This window comes from Diuraphis noxia, unplaced genomic scaffold, assembly GCF_037042655.1.
Source record: "Diuraphis noxia isolate RWA-SAM2 unplaced genomic scaffold, SU_Dnox_SAM2 contig0005, whole genome shotgun sequence".
In the NCBI taxonomy this organism is placed as follows: Eukaryota; Metazoa; Arthropoda; class Insecta; order Hemiptera; family Aphididae; genus Diuraphis; species Diuraphis noxia.
Genome location: NW_028301715.1, coordinates 49716994 through 49733144, shown reverse-complemented (window position 1 = coordinate 49733144; position 16151 = coordinate 49716994). Strand labels below are relative to the sequence as shown.

Sequence of the window (16151 nt, the reverse complement as noted above, 5' to 3'; positions counted from 1 at the left end):
TATGAATTTTAAAGTTAGTTATAGTTATAATCTATAAAGTGTTTTGTGTTCTGAAACGATATTTTTTTGATCGCTTATCTATTACAATTATTTAAAACATAAAATATACAAAAAAAAACGAATATCTATATGTTTTTACTTCTATAGTTCTATGTCTAAATTTTGTAAAAAATTCAAAAAACTATTAACCTTACAATACTAATTGTTAAATAATTTAATCAAATACTATATAATGATAAAAAGTTTTAAAATATCACAATAGTTAGGTTTAAAAAAACACATTTTGATGTAAATATATTAAATTTTTTTAATAGATATATTTTGAACTGATATCACTGCGTTTATTTAAGCACGAAACTTTATGTTATACGTCTGTTTTGTAAATCATCAATTTCAGAATGGTAGGTATATAATAAGTTATTTTTTTACTCACAATATGTCCTTTCAGGTTTATGCGCAGTAAACATATATTTAAAATGCCTCCACCAATAGTGTTACTTAAAAATTATTGTGTTTCATCATATTATTTTATAAAAATTAATTATCTATCGTTACATTGCACATGTGCACAAGAACAGCAATCAAAAAGTAGCATAAACCTTAAGTATACCTAGGTATAATGTGATGTTTTCATTTTTGCTATCGTACACCAGTGGTTTCTAAACTGTAACCTTTCCTGTCTCATCGTTATTAAATTCTATTCTATTTTTGAAGCACACTAATTTATATCATATTCTGTTTTTTACTTATTACTATAATACTATTACCATATTTGTATTTTCATTAAGATTAGCGGCGTAAATGAAGTTTCGTCACCAATACGACAATGTCATAATAATACATATGTACAGGTACCTATGTTATTATCGTTTTAAACTGATCTATTATTTTATGTTGCTCAATAACCACAAATTATATTTTATATTATATATTATATATTATAAATATATCTTGCAAGTTTAAATATAAATGTTATAATTATTATTATTATAGCGTGTTATGATGAATAATTATTAATCATCAAAAATAAAATAATAATTATTACTATATGAATCTACACAATAGTAAAGGTCACAATTGGTTCAGGGTAAGTACATATTATTAAATGTATATTTATATATTTTATAATTTAAATAATTTAAATATTGAGGAAAAATTATTGTTGACAAAATCCAAATGAATTATTATTTAAATTACTTAGCAAATCAATCGAATTAATAAATTCACGATTTGATAATAATTAATAATTGTATGGCAATAAATCTAAACAAATCTAATTTTCTAATATCACATATTTGCATTAGGTATATGTATAATCATTAAAAATAATTTGATCGTGTTTAAACACCATGTTGAATGAACAAACGGTCGTAAGAGAATATAATAACACGAATAATATTTACGGTTTACGGAAAACAATAATTATCTTGTTCAAATAATTTACTCCGATGAAACAATATTGGATACCTCTCCAAAATAATATATAACCGTTAGGCATTAGTCTTTAAACTATGTCTATTTGTTTTAAATAATTGTTCTATATTTTAGATTCTGGATGTTTGGTTGACGGATGTTAAGTTCGAGCATTTGTTTTACTCCGGTCATTGACCTAACCATGCATAATGATATAATCATTCAAAACCATCATTGAAAAAGAAGGGGTAATCGAAGTAGGTAACCGCTTTGTTGTATTGCAAGTAGGTCTCGTGTGGACATTGTCATTGTAATTCATGTAATTCAAATTAAATATATGTGTAAAATTTGAATTCAACGATGAATCATTGCATAATTTGTATATTATAAAAAACGATTCTCATAGCAATGACGGCCTATCAGCTTATTAATTTATTTTTCCATTGGTAATATAGTTGGTTGATTTAATTTTTGCTGAAAACATTTTATTTGAAAATATCATACTGTGTAAAACAAATTAAAAGAATATAAAATTCAAGTTGACAATATTGTTGTAATATTTTTGAGAGCGTCAATATAACTAAAATCTTTATTCTTCGTTTAAATATCTGCTTTTCGTTGAAATTTGAACTTCAAATGCTTAAAAAAACGCTGTGTTTATGTATATTTAATTCTTTAAAATAGCTTTAAGTAATAGAAACTTTTCGAGGACCTGGTATTAAATTTTTAACGTTTTGGGTGGAGTGAACATTTTTTCATCGACATTTTTATAAAAAAGAAATAAAACTGTTAAACATAAAATACATTGTTAAATATGTATGTGTAATGTCATGTATAAAGGAATTACTAAAATTAACATTATGTGAAAATGTCAAGAATTTACGGTTAATCTTTTCTTTAGATTTTGTCTAAAACTGCGTTTGTGTATACAAATTATCGATTTTTCTTAATTTTTTTGAAAAATACTAGTAATTTTTTACTTTTGACTCACCAATGTACCAACAAAATCCATTTTGCTACCAAAAATTATACTCAAGTATCCATTTATTCATCGCTTCTTTCAGAATCTAAAATTTTGTTAACATTCCAAAATTAGATCGAAATTTAAACACAATTTATATCGTAAATATTTTATTTAGTTTATCCTAAAAGTAGGTGACAATTATAAGGGAACATTCTTTTGAATAAAATCATTTTGGCCTCGAGTCGTTTTTGATTAAAATGATTTATTTTAATAATACTTTTAAACTCACTTATCGTGTTCATTTTCAACTCTGTTAAGATAGGAGTTCGTAAATAATTTTTCTTAATAACTTATTTATTTTAAGATTCAAACCATTAACGTTATGGTACATTAATTATTACAATATTAAATAATTAAAAACGAGTAGTGAAAAATTTATCGGTTATTCTATTAATAATTTATAATAGTACACACACCTAATACAATCTATACAACGTGTTCAGAATCATATCGTAATTTATTTGCTTTTATTTTTGATCAAACGATTTCATATATTCCTCATATATATATATATATATATATATATATTTAGAGTGTAGGTTTTTGATAGGCAACAATGTAATATATATATATTTTTATCTGTATATAACATTATAACCTATATTATTTTTGTTGAATTTTATCAATTAATATTTTTAATTTTGTATTAGATTACGGGTTGTACAAGTTGTACTATGGCGCATAATAATACAACAACGATATTGCATTTCAATGATTTTATTTAAATATAAATTATATGAATCTCTAGAGGAAACCAAGTTGGTTATAATATTTGCCCCTCGGACGGGGTAACATGGCAGAAACACGTCCAAGTATCATTCGATAATATAATATAATATAATATTATTATTAGGAAGTGGTTTTCGAAATAAAACCCATCCATCAGATAAATTAAAGGAAAACTCTGTTTTCCAGCACATCTTCCAGTTTAGTTTTTTCTTAAAACATTTGTTGCCATAAAAAAAAAAAAAAACGATACGACCTAAAATAAATTGAGTAATTTAGTTTCGGGTTTTATATTTGTCATAGAATACTTTACATTTTTTATGTTTATTTTGTGGTACTGAATGTAAAAAAATTTAAATTTAATAATTAATATTTGGATCAATTCAAAATAATCTATTTGTGAATCTGATTATAAGAACAATTTTGATGGTAAAAATATTTATCTAAGTCGAGTAGTTTATTTTTTAGAATTTTTTTTATTAAATTAAACTGGAACATAATAAATAAATACTAAACACAATAGTAGTTCACAGTTAATGTTTGATAATATTTGTTGATGTTCTTCAAAGCAGTTTAAAGGTTGCCACACACTGCAACAGTGGCAGTAAAATTCTTTTGTCTTGGCGGTGCCGCCGCGGTGGCGGTAAAATTGAGTCCGGCTTCATTTCGCCGCCACCTCCATCGCCACCGCTACCGCTGCAGTGTGTGGTGACCTTAAATCCGGTTTAAAATAGTAAACAATTTATTTTTAATACTTTAGACATTTATTCTTTCTACTGTTAATTGTTATATACTAATATTAGTAATATTATACGCGAAGAGAAGTTTTTAAATTCAAAAAATATTATTCAATATACTGGTCTAGCAGTTTAATATCGTAAAATGAATCAACAACATTCTGCATAATATACAACTATTATTCAACTATTACGAAATATTGTTGTTTACTGATAATAACAAAAATACTTTTCTTATTATAAGTAGGGAAACTTACTACGTACCTATCAAGTAAACAAAATGATTAGCATATCAACAGTACTTAGGTGCGTAATATGTTCTTAACTACCTATAGACCTAGGGTACCTAAATACCTAATAATCTATATTAATAATAATATAGCACTTATTAGTACCTATTTATTGATGTTGTATAATAGCTAAATTGTGTACATTTGTTTGATAATTTGTATAGGTTTAAATAGTGTATATTTTTACATTTCATGCATTTTAATACTTATAATGCATAGTTATTAGTCAGTAACAACATTAACAACTGTGTACGTATAGTATTACTTACTATAATGCAATTTGAAAACCATCGAGGCCAATATTCTTAGTGTTTCCAACCTTGCAGTATAGAATGAAAGTACCATTTGTTGTTAGGAATGTTGAAATTTAGTACTCCACTGAATTATTGACTCTAAATCGTGTATTAGGTACTACTTTCTGAAAAGTTATATTTTCATAAAACACATTTTTGTTTAAGGTTCGTGAGATTTTCCTTGATGATGCATAACTCATCCAGTTTTTGTTGGCCATCGGCCATCGGTCAACATTGAAATTTTACAAAATTAGATGTCCAAAAACTATAATTTATTGAAAAACTATCGTTATTATTAAATTTTAATGCTAATCGCAAATCCAATAAAATTTTTTTTTATGAAATATGATTTAAACATTGTAAATCAACCTTAGAAGATATTTATCATCAAGAATCATCATTAAACGTATTGGTCATTTCAACATGATATTTATTTTCTAATTATTATGTATAAATTACTAAAAATTGGTTATTTTCATACTATATTTTTGTTAGTGGCTACACTATTTTTATAAATATATGTTGTGATATCGTTGAGGACAAAATTTAATTGAACGAGTTATCAAAATATACTCAGGCTATGATGAAAACGTATTTAAACATTAATTATTGATATTAAATAAAAATTATAATTTTTTGATATTGGCCATGATGGTTCTGATGTTCTGAATAAACGACAATAAGAGTATAAGACGTACTTATAATAAACGTAATATGATATCAAAGGGGCAATGGTATACTACCTAACACACATACCATTATCACATTGTATATTGAATAGTCTAATGAAACAGTAAATGGCGGTAAATGTTAATATTACGAATATAATTAATATAATAGCTTATCATATTATAATATTTATAACAAAATTTTATATTTTCATTGATTTAAATCACATTACCTAATGTTATTTAAAATTTGTATTCATTCATAATAAATATAAATTTTATATTAAGAAATATAAATCGAAGATGCTCAATGATGATAGTAAAACATATTAAAAAAAAAAAAACAAAAACAAAATATAGTTTTCTTGTCAAATTATTATCATGGAATATTATTTACATTAATTATAAATAAAATTAATATAAATTATAAAAATAATTGGATTTGGAAAAAAGTATGTATGTTATGTATATTGTATAGGTAATTATGTACTTTGTGTATTTATATTATTAATTCTTGAAACGATGTGAATTTCCATTTTTTTTTTTTTAGATTTGAAATGTAAAGTGGCGACGATTTGGTCAAAAAATGTTTTTTACTCAATATTTTTCAAACGTTTCACATTGATTTATGTGATGGGCATATTTCATAATATTTTTGGTACCTATATACATTTCACAACTGTCAATTAGTGTGATTTCAATGTCCAATGATTCGGTGGGTTTTAGTTTTACATGTATGCTTTTAATTATTTTCATATTTTTAAATTCATAATTTTTACTGGATACATATGAAGATTTTAGCTAACTTAAATTTCCTTTTTGTTTTAGTGCTTTATCTGATTTATTTTGTGTTTCTACAACAAAGCATAAGCTTTCTGACAAGGGCATCATTTGAGTTTCCTGTTGTTTTATTTATGTTCTAAAAAACTGAAATTCACAGCAATGTCAGATGAATTATTTTTTTTTAAATACTTCCTATAAAATTGCTAGTTTGGTTATGTTAGGTTTTTTGTGGACATTTTTTATGATGAATTGACAACATCTCTTGCAATATTAACGATAGCCAATTTAGAAAAACAGTCTTGCAGGATTATATTCGTTTCACACAACCAATTGTTTATCTAATTTAGAAGAAAATACTTTTCGTGGCTATAATTATTATCTAATATAATATTTGGTGTGAAACAAACCCACGCATAGATTAACCTATGTGGATTATTACCTATAATATTATTAAAAACGAAAAATATATTGCTTTACATGCGAAATATGTATAGTGTACACGATATTTACACTTAGATTAATTTATTATGAAATTACTTATAGTTAACTAATATAATAATATATTGTTTTTATTTAATTTTATAATAATAAATGGGTTTGAAACACTTTTAAAAATGTATACAAAATACAAATTACATAATTACAATAACATTCACAACAGAGTATAAAGTTTAATTACAAATAATGATAGATATATAAGGTTTATTAGATTTAAGTCATTAAGCAGATTAATATTAAAAAACGAAAAATATTAACAAATAGTAAAATTAAAGAATTATAGAGGGATCCTCATTGGCCATTACCATTAAACGCCTAATAGGCTCATTTTTCATATAATTGCTCGGACATATAGGGACATGAAAAGGAACACTAGAACGGTTTTGACGGGTAGGGACCTTGAATATATATAATATATATAAATAATATAATAATGTAATATATATATACTTATATATATAATATGTCATATATTATTATAATATACGACGTGTGAATTTCGAGTTAGAGATTGGTGTTATTTTTACGTTTGGCAAGTAATCCGCTCTCATTATCAACTGCGTGCTGATGATGATGCTCTCTTTCGTCCCCAACGTCTCTACAATTGTATACCTCAAGATCGTGGACAATACTGTTTTCATCTGGTACATGGCAAACTTTTGGCCTGTAATTCATTATTGCAAATTAATAACTTACTCGAAACGGATTATATTTAGAAATCAACAAGCGTTGTGTTTTATATACGATTTGTCGAAATTCGTTCGCATGTTAAGATATTCTCCCACTATTGAAAAGCTATGATATTATTATATAATATATTATGTTATATATTTTTAATTATCTAAAAACGAGAATTTTGACCACCTGAATGCATTATCTAGATTCATTTTCTCACTGGAATTGAAAATCGAGGCAATATTATGATTGCTTAGCTATCGTGTAGGTATACAGACACAAAAAATGAAAAAAAATCATACATTATTGTAAAATTAAAACATTTGTCGCTCCATTTAGAATCTAAAATTAAATACAAATATTGAAGAATGCCCTTTCAAGTTGAAACTAAACAAGTCAGAATAATGTGAATAAAAGTGCAAAATATAATTTCAAATTTTACGATCCATGGTTTAACATCTAAATCGGATTCTTTGAACTTTATACATCACGTATACCTTTAATAGATATCAACAAAAATCCTATACAATCTTAGCCTTGATTATTAACTATTACTTTAGCCTGTAATGAATTAGTAGAAAAATGCTTTATTTTTAGATTGTGGCGCGAAACAGTTTCTCTAGCATATAATAGGGTTTTACCATTTCACTTCTACAGACTTAAAAATGCGGATTCCGATGGTATAAACCTAGCAACTACCTACAAAAATCCGATATTTCCATTCGATCGAGAAACTTGACGAAAGATCGATATAAATATAGTAACATTTTATTGTTTTCATGAAATTGGTTATCAGTTATCTTTGTTATAATAAATCGTATAAAATCATTACTTCAGACTTGTATAATTTATTATAATATAATATTATATTATTATGATGTACTATAATACATGCAGGTACCTATAATTGGTGTATATTGGCGGTAAGTATAAGTAGTATCTGGGTATAACAATTCATGGAAAGCAAAATCCTTTAAATTTTTTTTCCCGGTACCCGTGGTCCGGTATTGTTCAAATTTAAAGTTGGCAACCCTTAACACGAACTTTACAACCGTTATAGTCTATGGTTCTTACCTATGCAATTTCTTGGGCCGGCGCTGAACGGTATGTACGCGTAAGGATGGCGTCCGATGCATTGTTCGGGCAAAAACCGATCGGGATCGAACTTTTCCGGATTGGGATAAATGTTTTCGTCACGGTGCAACAAATGAGGAATGACGGCCATCACCGATTTTGAAGGTATCGTATACTTGTCTGAAACATTTCAATTATTACAAAATTATTTATCGTATTACGTGAACAGTAATAGTATAACAGTATTTATAGCGCGACTCATTTAAATCGTTTTTAGCGCGTAACGAATGTAATTAAAAGATAAACTCTTTGAGCTAAATTATACATAATAATATTGTACACATACCGAGCCGGAGCGGCTCTTTGAGGGTTCTCGTGATACCCGTCACGCTCGGATAAAGTCTCATTGTCTCTTTTATCACTCTTTCTAAATTTGTCATCGCTTTGAGGTCTTCCATTGTTGCGTCCCGGTCGCTGTCGCCGAATATTTCACAAAGCTCGTCTCTGACCAAATTCTGTTTGACATCAAAAATTGAATTAAAAATAAATAAGTTGTTCGCATGCGGAAAAAAATTACGGCTGTCATAAGCATAAATGCGCAATAATGACTATCGGTGTCGACTTTTAGCGTACGATTAAAAAAAAACGAATAACGTACAGTAAAATTATAGATTTCAAACTGTTATTTGGTCACTTATTGCGAAGAAATCTATTAGAACATTCATTTTTTCGTATAAAAATTAGTAAAAATAACGAATTCCGAATTGTAAACCAAGCATTATACCTACCTATTAATAGATTTTATGATGAAAATTAGAAAACATATATCAAACGGAGTTATTCATTTAGTGTAAGTTATTCATTATTACAGAAAATACTAAAGATTTTAAAAATATTTCTTTTATTATAAAAGTTATATATTAATTATATTATATTCAATTAAAAATTATATATTGTATATTATATTATAATGACTGAGTTATTTTTAGTCGTTATAAAACAAAATTTTTTAAAATTTCATAAGTTTTTTTTACTCTTTTGAATTATAGCATTTTAAAATTAAGTACTTCCGATTTAGATCTATAAAAATCAATATTCGGAGGTTAGGTAGTTAAGTAGTTTGTTAATTATAACTTTATAAGTTATCTGCATCAGAAGTTTAGACCACTAAAATATAGCGAACCAACATTTTTTGTTGTATTTCTGTACCACTATTCCACTTTGCTCATCAAAACTTAAAATATTTTAAACTCATAAACTGGTCGTCCGTTTGAAGTACACCAAAAAATATAACAATTTAGAATAAAAAAAAAAAACAATAAAAAATATTGTTTTTAACGATTTAGTGTTAGATACAAAAATATTATTTAAAACGTTAATAGTTTTTGAAATAACTAGTGATTTATGGCTTATAATGTTGAAGACGACATGGAATATTTTGAAAATATTGTTGAGTAGTAATTTTATTTACTTGTATGTTTTGATCGAGCCCCAAATGAATTATAGCCATGGTAATGGCTATTGAAGACGTATCGTGACCTTCGAAAAGAAACGTGTCCACTTCTTCTCGTATATCTTTATCAGTAACAACATCAGGGTTTTCTTTGGAAACACCGACAAGAAGGTCCAAAAACGAATATATCCGTTTCTTTTCTGCAAGCAATGATCAAAATTCGATCACTAATGCAACACAAAATATCGACTTACTAATAATTTCTATAATATCTCGGTCTTACCGCTTTCATTGGATTTTTTTTGTTCTGCTTCTAATATTTTTCGTTTCTCCTGAATGACCTAAATTGTATATACATATAAAAAAATTTACCGTATAAACGGCCATATTAAAATATAAATAATTGTATGTAAAAATAATATATATATGGTGGTTACATTTTCGGTAAAATCGTGTAACAACTTTAATGATTTACGAAAATCTCTGCTGATGCTACTAAGGTTGAAAACTATTTCGTTCCAATACCAAAATGTAAAAATACGCCTGATGAGTATCTGACTGACACTGTAGAAAACATATAACGAGAATTGAAATTAAACTCTTAACGTGACAAATATGTCAAATTGTAATTACTTTTTGATTGCTTTGACGTAATCCATCGATTTACCCTCTTGACTTCGCAAATTTACACCCATAATTGTTTCTGTACGATTATACATTTATCACGCATGAAAAAAACAAAAGTATTATAGCATTATTGAGTGATTAATGAAGCGTAAAACACTCATTATTTCAAAAAGCGTAAATGTTTTTGAAAATATAATTTTACATAGCTTCGAGTCGTTTACAAAACAACGTTTTTATTAAAAAATTATATTTTTAACATATTTTTATCCCTATAATCTTTTAAGTATTTTACTTTTTTGAATGACAACATGTAGTTTTAATTTGATATTCCAAAACAGAATATTTTTCTAAGTAATTTGATGTATAAAAATTGAATTTAGAGCAAGTGGTTTACGAGATATAGGTATTTAAAGTTTAGATGAGCGGAGTAGAGTATATGGTACGGGGTTACCCCGCGACATATTTGTCCTATACTCCGCTCATCAAAACTTTAAATATTTATAACTCATAAACTACTTGCCCTAAATTCAATTTTTACGTATCGAAATACTTAGAAAAATATTCTGTTTTGGAATACCAAATTAAAACTACATGTTGTCATTCAAAAAAGTAAAAAACTTAAAATATTATATGGATAAAAAAATGTTTAGAATATAATTTTTTTATAATAACATGGTTTTGTAAACGACTTGAAGCTATGTAAAATTATATTTTCAAAAACATTTACACTTTTGGAAATAATGAGTGTTTTACGCTACATGAATCATCCTGTATTATTACTCATTATGCTTTAGAATTACATTATTTTTTTTTTTTATTAAAATTCAGAATTTTATGGTTAGTCAATAGTTGGTGTCACGAAATCATGAAAGAAATTCAAAAAAATGATTACTCACCGCATACAATGTCCAAAGCACAGAGAGTTACATGGGAGTCGATATCTGCTATGGATTTCCCATTGTCTGACGCGTTTATGAGATTTTTGATCAACGAACGGGAGTGATGATTAAGCGACGGCATGTAAGTTTCTAATATTTTAAAATGAAACGTATTGGTCAACAGTTTCCTCCTTGAATGCCACTTATGATCTGTAAAACGATTTCAATAACTATTTATTACATGGCACGAATTTTTGGTATACATTTTTTTAGTAATGTTCATCATAAATAATGTCTCAGATGTTAACAAAAATTCAGTTAGTGTTTCTATTCTATATTATGTTTATTGAAATAGTATAAGTGATTTTTCAGGAATTCTTTAAAATATTTAAATAAATTTAAATAAATGGTTTCATAAATTAGCTTGTTGTCTTAAATCGTAATATTTATTAGGTACGAATTAAATTTCAATATATTGTATGAAATAAATTGTAAAATCAAAATATCGCGACTATTATTTTAATACCATGTAATTACAACATTGAGAGTTTGAAAAAATAACTAATTCAATTTATTCTGATGAATAACTAGGTAAATTAAATTAATCTTAAAGTTATTTCAAGGTATGTTAAATTAAAGTAATTTTCCGAACGGTTTGTAATTTTTAACCACGTGGCATTGTATTGGCGTATCTTTCTGTGAGTAACAACATAAATCCGAATCTATGTTTAAAAAAAGGGGGAGAAGTTGGTAATTTTGCTTTCCACCTAGATAGTAGGTGTCGTGTTTACCTTGTTATTCACTAAGTCAGTGTAATGTATGTATAAATTAAAATTAAATGATAACTCACTATGAAATTATGCATACGAAAAACGATTCAAGTTAAAGAATTCTGAATTCTAGTCTGTTAGTCTATATTGCTAAGTAAATTTTATGATAAATTTATAAGCATTGTTGTAGCTATTAAAGAAATTTATTTTTTATTTTTAATGAAATACCTAGGTTGAATTAATGTAGAAACATGAAAATGTGATGATTTATAATACAAATAACTAAAATCGTTTTTCCCGAATATTTTGAAAAGTAATTAAGTATTTAGAGTTTTTGTTTAGATTACAAAAAATAGTTACTTGGTATTATTTTCTATCAGAAACTAAGCACTCCACAGATACATACACTCACTAGAAATCTTAAATATTAAATACGAACTATCCTATGCAAACTCGAATAATTATTATATTTGATAAAAATTATAAATTATAAATTGAAATCTTTGTTTTACCAAACCGATATTCTACAGAAAAATCGGGAGATGGTATTTTGCACCACTTTTATTACTTGTAATTTGCGCCACGAATAGGTACATTTAAGTACGTATGTAATTTGCGCCAAAATATAAAAATATAACATGTATTTTGCGCCACATATACTAATTAATTTTGGTATTTTGCGCCACTAAAGAAAACAAAATAGAATATGTAATTTGCGCCACACTTTCAACTTTAATAGCAGTTGGAATTTTTAAGATTTTATTACCAGCAGATAAATTTAGTGATATTGCATAGGATATACAATAATACGTACCGATGTGTCCGACGCGTGTCACATATCGTCTCAATATCGTCGAATTATTTATAATTATGACTGATTTTTATATATTTTATTAATTAACGACAATTTAGATGTTTAATATGCATGGAGTTTGATTTTTCATATACCTACATTTATTTATAATTACGAGTTTAATATGACTGATTTTTATAATAGGTTTTATTACTTGGTGATAATTTACATATTTAATATACATAGAGTTATTTATATTATTATAATATAAGTGGCGCAAATTACAATTTTATTAAGTACTCTAGTGCACAGATTACATAATTCCCTTTTATTTAATTTTATTTGGCGCAAATAACAAATTTAAAAAGTGGCGCAAATTACCAAAATACATTTTTAGATGTGGCGCAAATTACATTCGCCCGAAAAATCCCGTGTATATTACCTAGATAGATTTAAGCGCATATAATGAGTATACCTACCTATATTATTATGACGGAAGTGTGCGTATAACAATAATAATAATAATAATAATAATATATGTACCAGTGCTGGTCAGTAGCCCTTTGTTCAACCATGGTTCAAGCATCTCGTAATCCGGACCTTTCGTAATATGTTGTACGCTCGACAGTAGTACCTGTAATATGACGTACATACATATATTACTGTTATATACCCATGTGACATTCAACAATGTGTAATAATTACTATATATTTCACATATACTAACTAGTTAGTTGATTTAATACAAATTGATTATCTACCACGATCTAGATTCGTGACCGAGGTATCTGGACGCTGCTTATAAATTATAATATACCGATATTATATTGTTATTATTATGACGGACGTACCTTTATATCGTCTGGATCGTTTAGGATGATATAATGACGTGCTATGATTTTAAAATGGATCAGTGATCCATACTTTTTGATAACGGTGTCGAAAAACGGCAAAATATCTGTAAAATAAATCGTGGAATCTATTATTAATCGAAATACGATTATATCGCGTTTTTATTTAAACCTAACGCCGTCCCGTTATATTAAATTATAATTTTTCTTTTTCTTTAATATTGTTGTAAATTCTTTACCACGTTGAAGTAATTGCTATCACTGTGTAATTGTTGAATAAATTGACATACTGTTCCATTGAGCATTATGTCCATTAAATAAAATTGTTAATAATATTATAAATTCATAATATACCTAATATCATATTGTTATCTAACCACACTATTGATTATCATTTACTAATAATTAAGTCATTATAAAGAGATGCGCTTGATGTTATGACAGTAGTGCAGTAGTCAGTAATCTATATAATATGTCGTGTCTCAGATATCTAGGCAAAGAACATAATGTTTTTTTTTTTTTTATTTCGGCTTCACGGTTCATAAAAAAAATGTAGGAAATTGGTTCTTATCCGTTTGTTACGATTTACAGACTTACGAGCTTGGCTGTTATAGACAGACTCGCACTAGCTGTGAGATTTTAGTGGTAGCTACCATCTATGTATATTATACGTATTCACAAAATATACTTAACCCCATTTTTTCTATGATAATTATAGCTTTTGAAAATGATAAATTTTGACATTTTTACTTAAAGAGTGATAATAAACAATTGCCTGAAAATTAATGAAAGTAATCAACTTAAGTTAAGTTAATAGTTAACAAATCATTAATTTAACTCGATTAGTTAAAATTTAATATGGATATAAATATACTAACTTAACTCAGTTAATAAAAAGTTAATATACTTTTTTAAGTTAGTATGTAGATCACGCACACATAGTGACTGATCAAAAACTAAAAAGGTACTTCTATTAAATATTGTATGTGTACTTATAAAATTCAGAATTTAAAAATGTTTATTATTATAGAAAAATGGGGATGAGAATGTTGTAAGGGGATTGCTCTGTATAGAATAAAACTGTCATGAGTACTTATTGTACTTACTGTCCCAAAACGTTATAGCTATTGTAATAAATTATAAAATTATAGGTATATATTTTTAATCAAATAATCGTTTTGATATTTTATGATTTTACAACGAAAATTAATAGAGGGTCATAACATCACTGATTCGTGTATTACCTATACCTATAATATTATACTAGCTGTACGTACCTCTAGGCCTAAAACTGGCAAGTTTTAGCGACAAAATCAACGAATCCCATTGGTTTTTTGTCATCGACGGCAACAATGAAATCTGTCGTCCACTGCTCTCGAAAAATGTGTCGAAGAATAAAAAGTACACACCAAAGACTACGATTGATAGCAACGCCACCCAAGGCGTGTTAGAATCCGACGTCAGGGCTCCGATTACGTTGGAGAAGATCATTTTGGCGAGATGGTATGAAATTCAAAAGGAACTCGACTGTTGAAATTCTATTTGTTTATGACCGTTTGCAATAATACTGTGCAGACAGCACTGCAGCAAACATGGCAAAATTTTTTTCGAGTCAATAACCTTATCGAATCCTTTTATTTTGCACTGAAGAAAACGGTTTCGTAAGCGCCGTTTAGTTGGTTCGATGATATCCTCGTGGGTCGACAAAGGTAATGACTAATGATAATAACTAGTGAACTCGCAAACCGTATATACAGCACATATAACTATTATTATTATAATAATATATTATATTACACCGAACGGGATATCGTTTAAAAGATAAAATCAAAATACGCGTGTTCATTGTGCCTTTACGTATTTTCGATTCACGTAGTATATATACTGTGCACACAGATTTCCACGACAAAGTCATTATATGCGGACGACTAGTCTCACGTGGTGAGGAGGGAGATAATATAAATCATAATAATATATAATATTATGGCCGAAAGTAGGATGATGTTATTGTCCATATTATATTATAATATTATATCGTTATTGACTTTAGTCCTAATCATATGAATATTTCAATGCCTAAATGCGTTTAATTTGATTGCGCCAGAAATACCACATAATACATTATATATTATTATTGTGAATATTGTAATATATCATAACCGTGGTTAGTTGATAACGAAATTGTTTAGGACGTGTAAGGAAGTATCCGCTTGCTATTTTTGGCATACGTGTTTTTACTTATAGCTATCGATGGATTCATTTTTTTCATCAAAATCACATATTCGCACTGCAAAATTCCCAATGTTATTGAATAACACGCACATGTTGTTGTTTTCATTATTTTATTGACATATTTTCAATGTTAAATTATTATTTATTATGTACTTGCTACACTACGTAGTGCAACATAATTCTCGCGAATCAAAAATGGCATCGGTGGCAGACATTATTAAAACCGCATGTCACTTGTTTTAAGTTAGGACTCTTCAGAACAATATTGGTTTACAGTAGGTATAGCTACTGATTCCCTATAACATACTCATAACTTAAAAAAATAATAATAATATGTAGTTATTTGAAATATGGTTTTTGAAATAT

At 26.9% G+C, this 16151-nt stretch overlaps 1 protein-coding gene and 1 long non-coding RNA gene across 2 annotated transcripts; one reads left to right on the top strand and one right to left on the bottom strand.

The window, feature by feature from the left end:
* The first annotated feature begins 213 nt into the window (after positions 1-213).
* On the top strand, positions 214-1778 carry LOC149055472 (uncharacterized). The gene is made up of 3 exons (XR_016192000.1): positions 214-851; positions 994-1087; positions 1549-1778. It is a non-coding gene; the product is annotated as an uncharacterized LOC149055472 (long non-coding RNA).
* A 4709-nt stretch (positions 1779-6487) lies between these two features.
* On the bottom strand, positions 6488-15420 carry LOC107163873 (cytochrome P450 4C1-like). Its single transcript, XM_015511479.2, has 11 exons — positions 14831-15420; positions 13554-13660; positions 13246-13336; positions 11158-11349; positions 10268-10337; positions 10072-10198; positions 9918-9975; positions 9653-9834; positions 8528-8696; positions 8182-8361; positions 6488-7096 (listed from the first exon to the last, which is right to left on the bottom strand). The coding sequence occupies exons 1-11, from the start codon at positions 15042-15044 to the stop codon at positions 6909-6911; spliced, it is 1578 nt and encodes a 525-aa protein (XP_015366965.1). The 5' UTR covers positions 15045-15420; the 3' UTR covers positions 6488-6908.
* Between the last annotated feature and the right edge of the window lie 731 nt (positions 15421-16151).

Coding starts and splice junctions, on each gene's coding strand:
- LOC107163873 (XM_015511479.2), bottom strand. CDS start 15,044: ATGATCTTCTCCAACGTAATCGGAGCCCTGACGTCGGATTCTAACACG. Junction 10,338..11,157: donor TGCTTTGGACATTGTATGCG/GTGAGTAATCAT, acceptor ATAATCGTACAG/AAACAATTATGGGTGTAAAT. Junction 8,362..8,527: donor CAAAGAGCCGCTCCGGCTCG/GTATGTGTACAA, acceptor GAAATGTTTCAG/ACAAGTATACGATACCTTCA.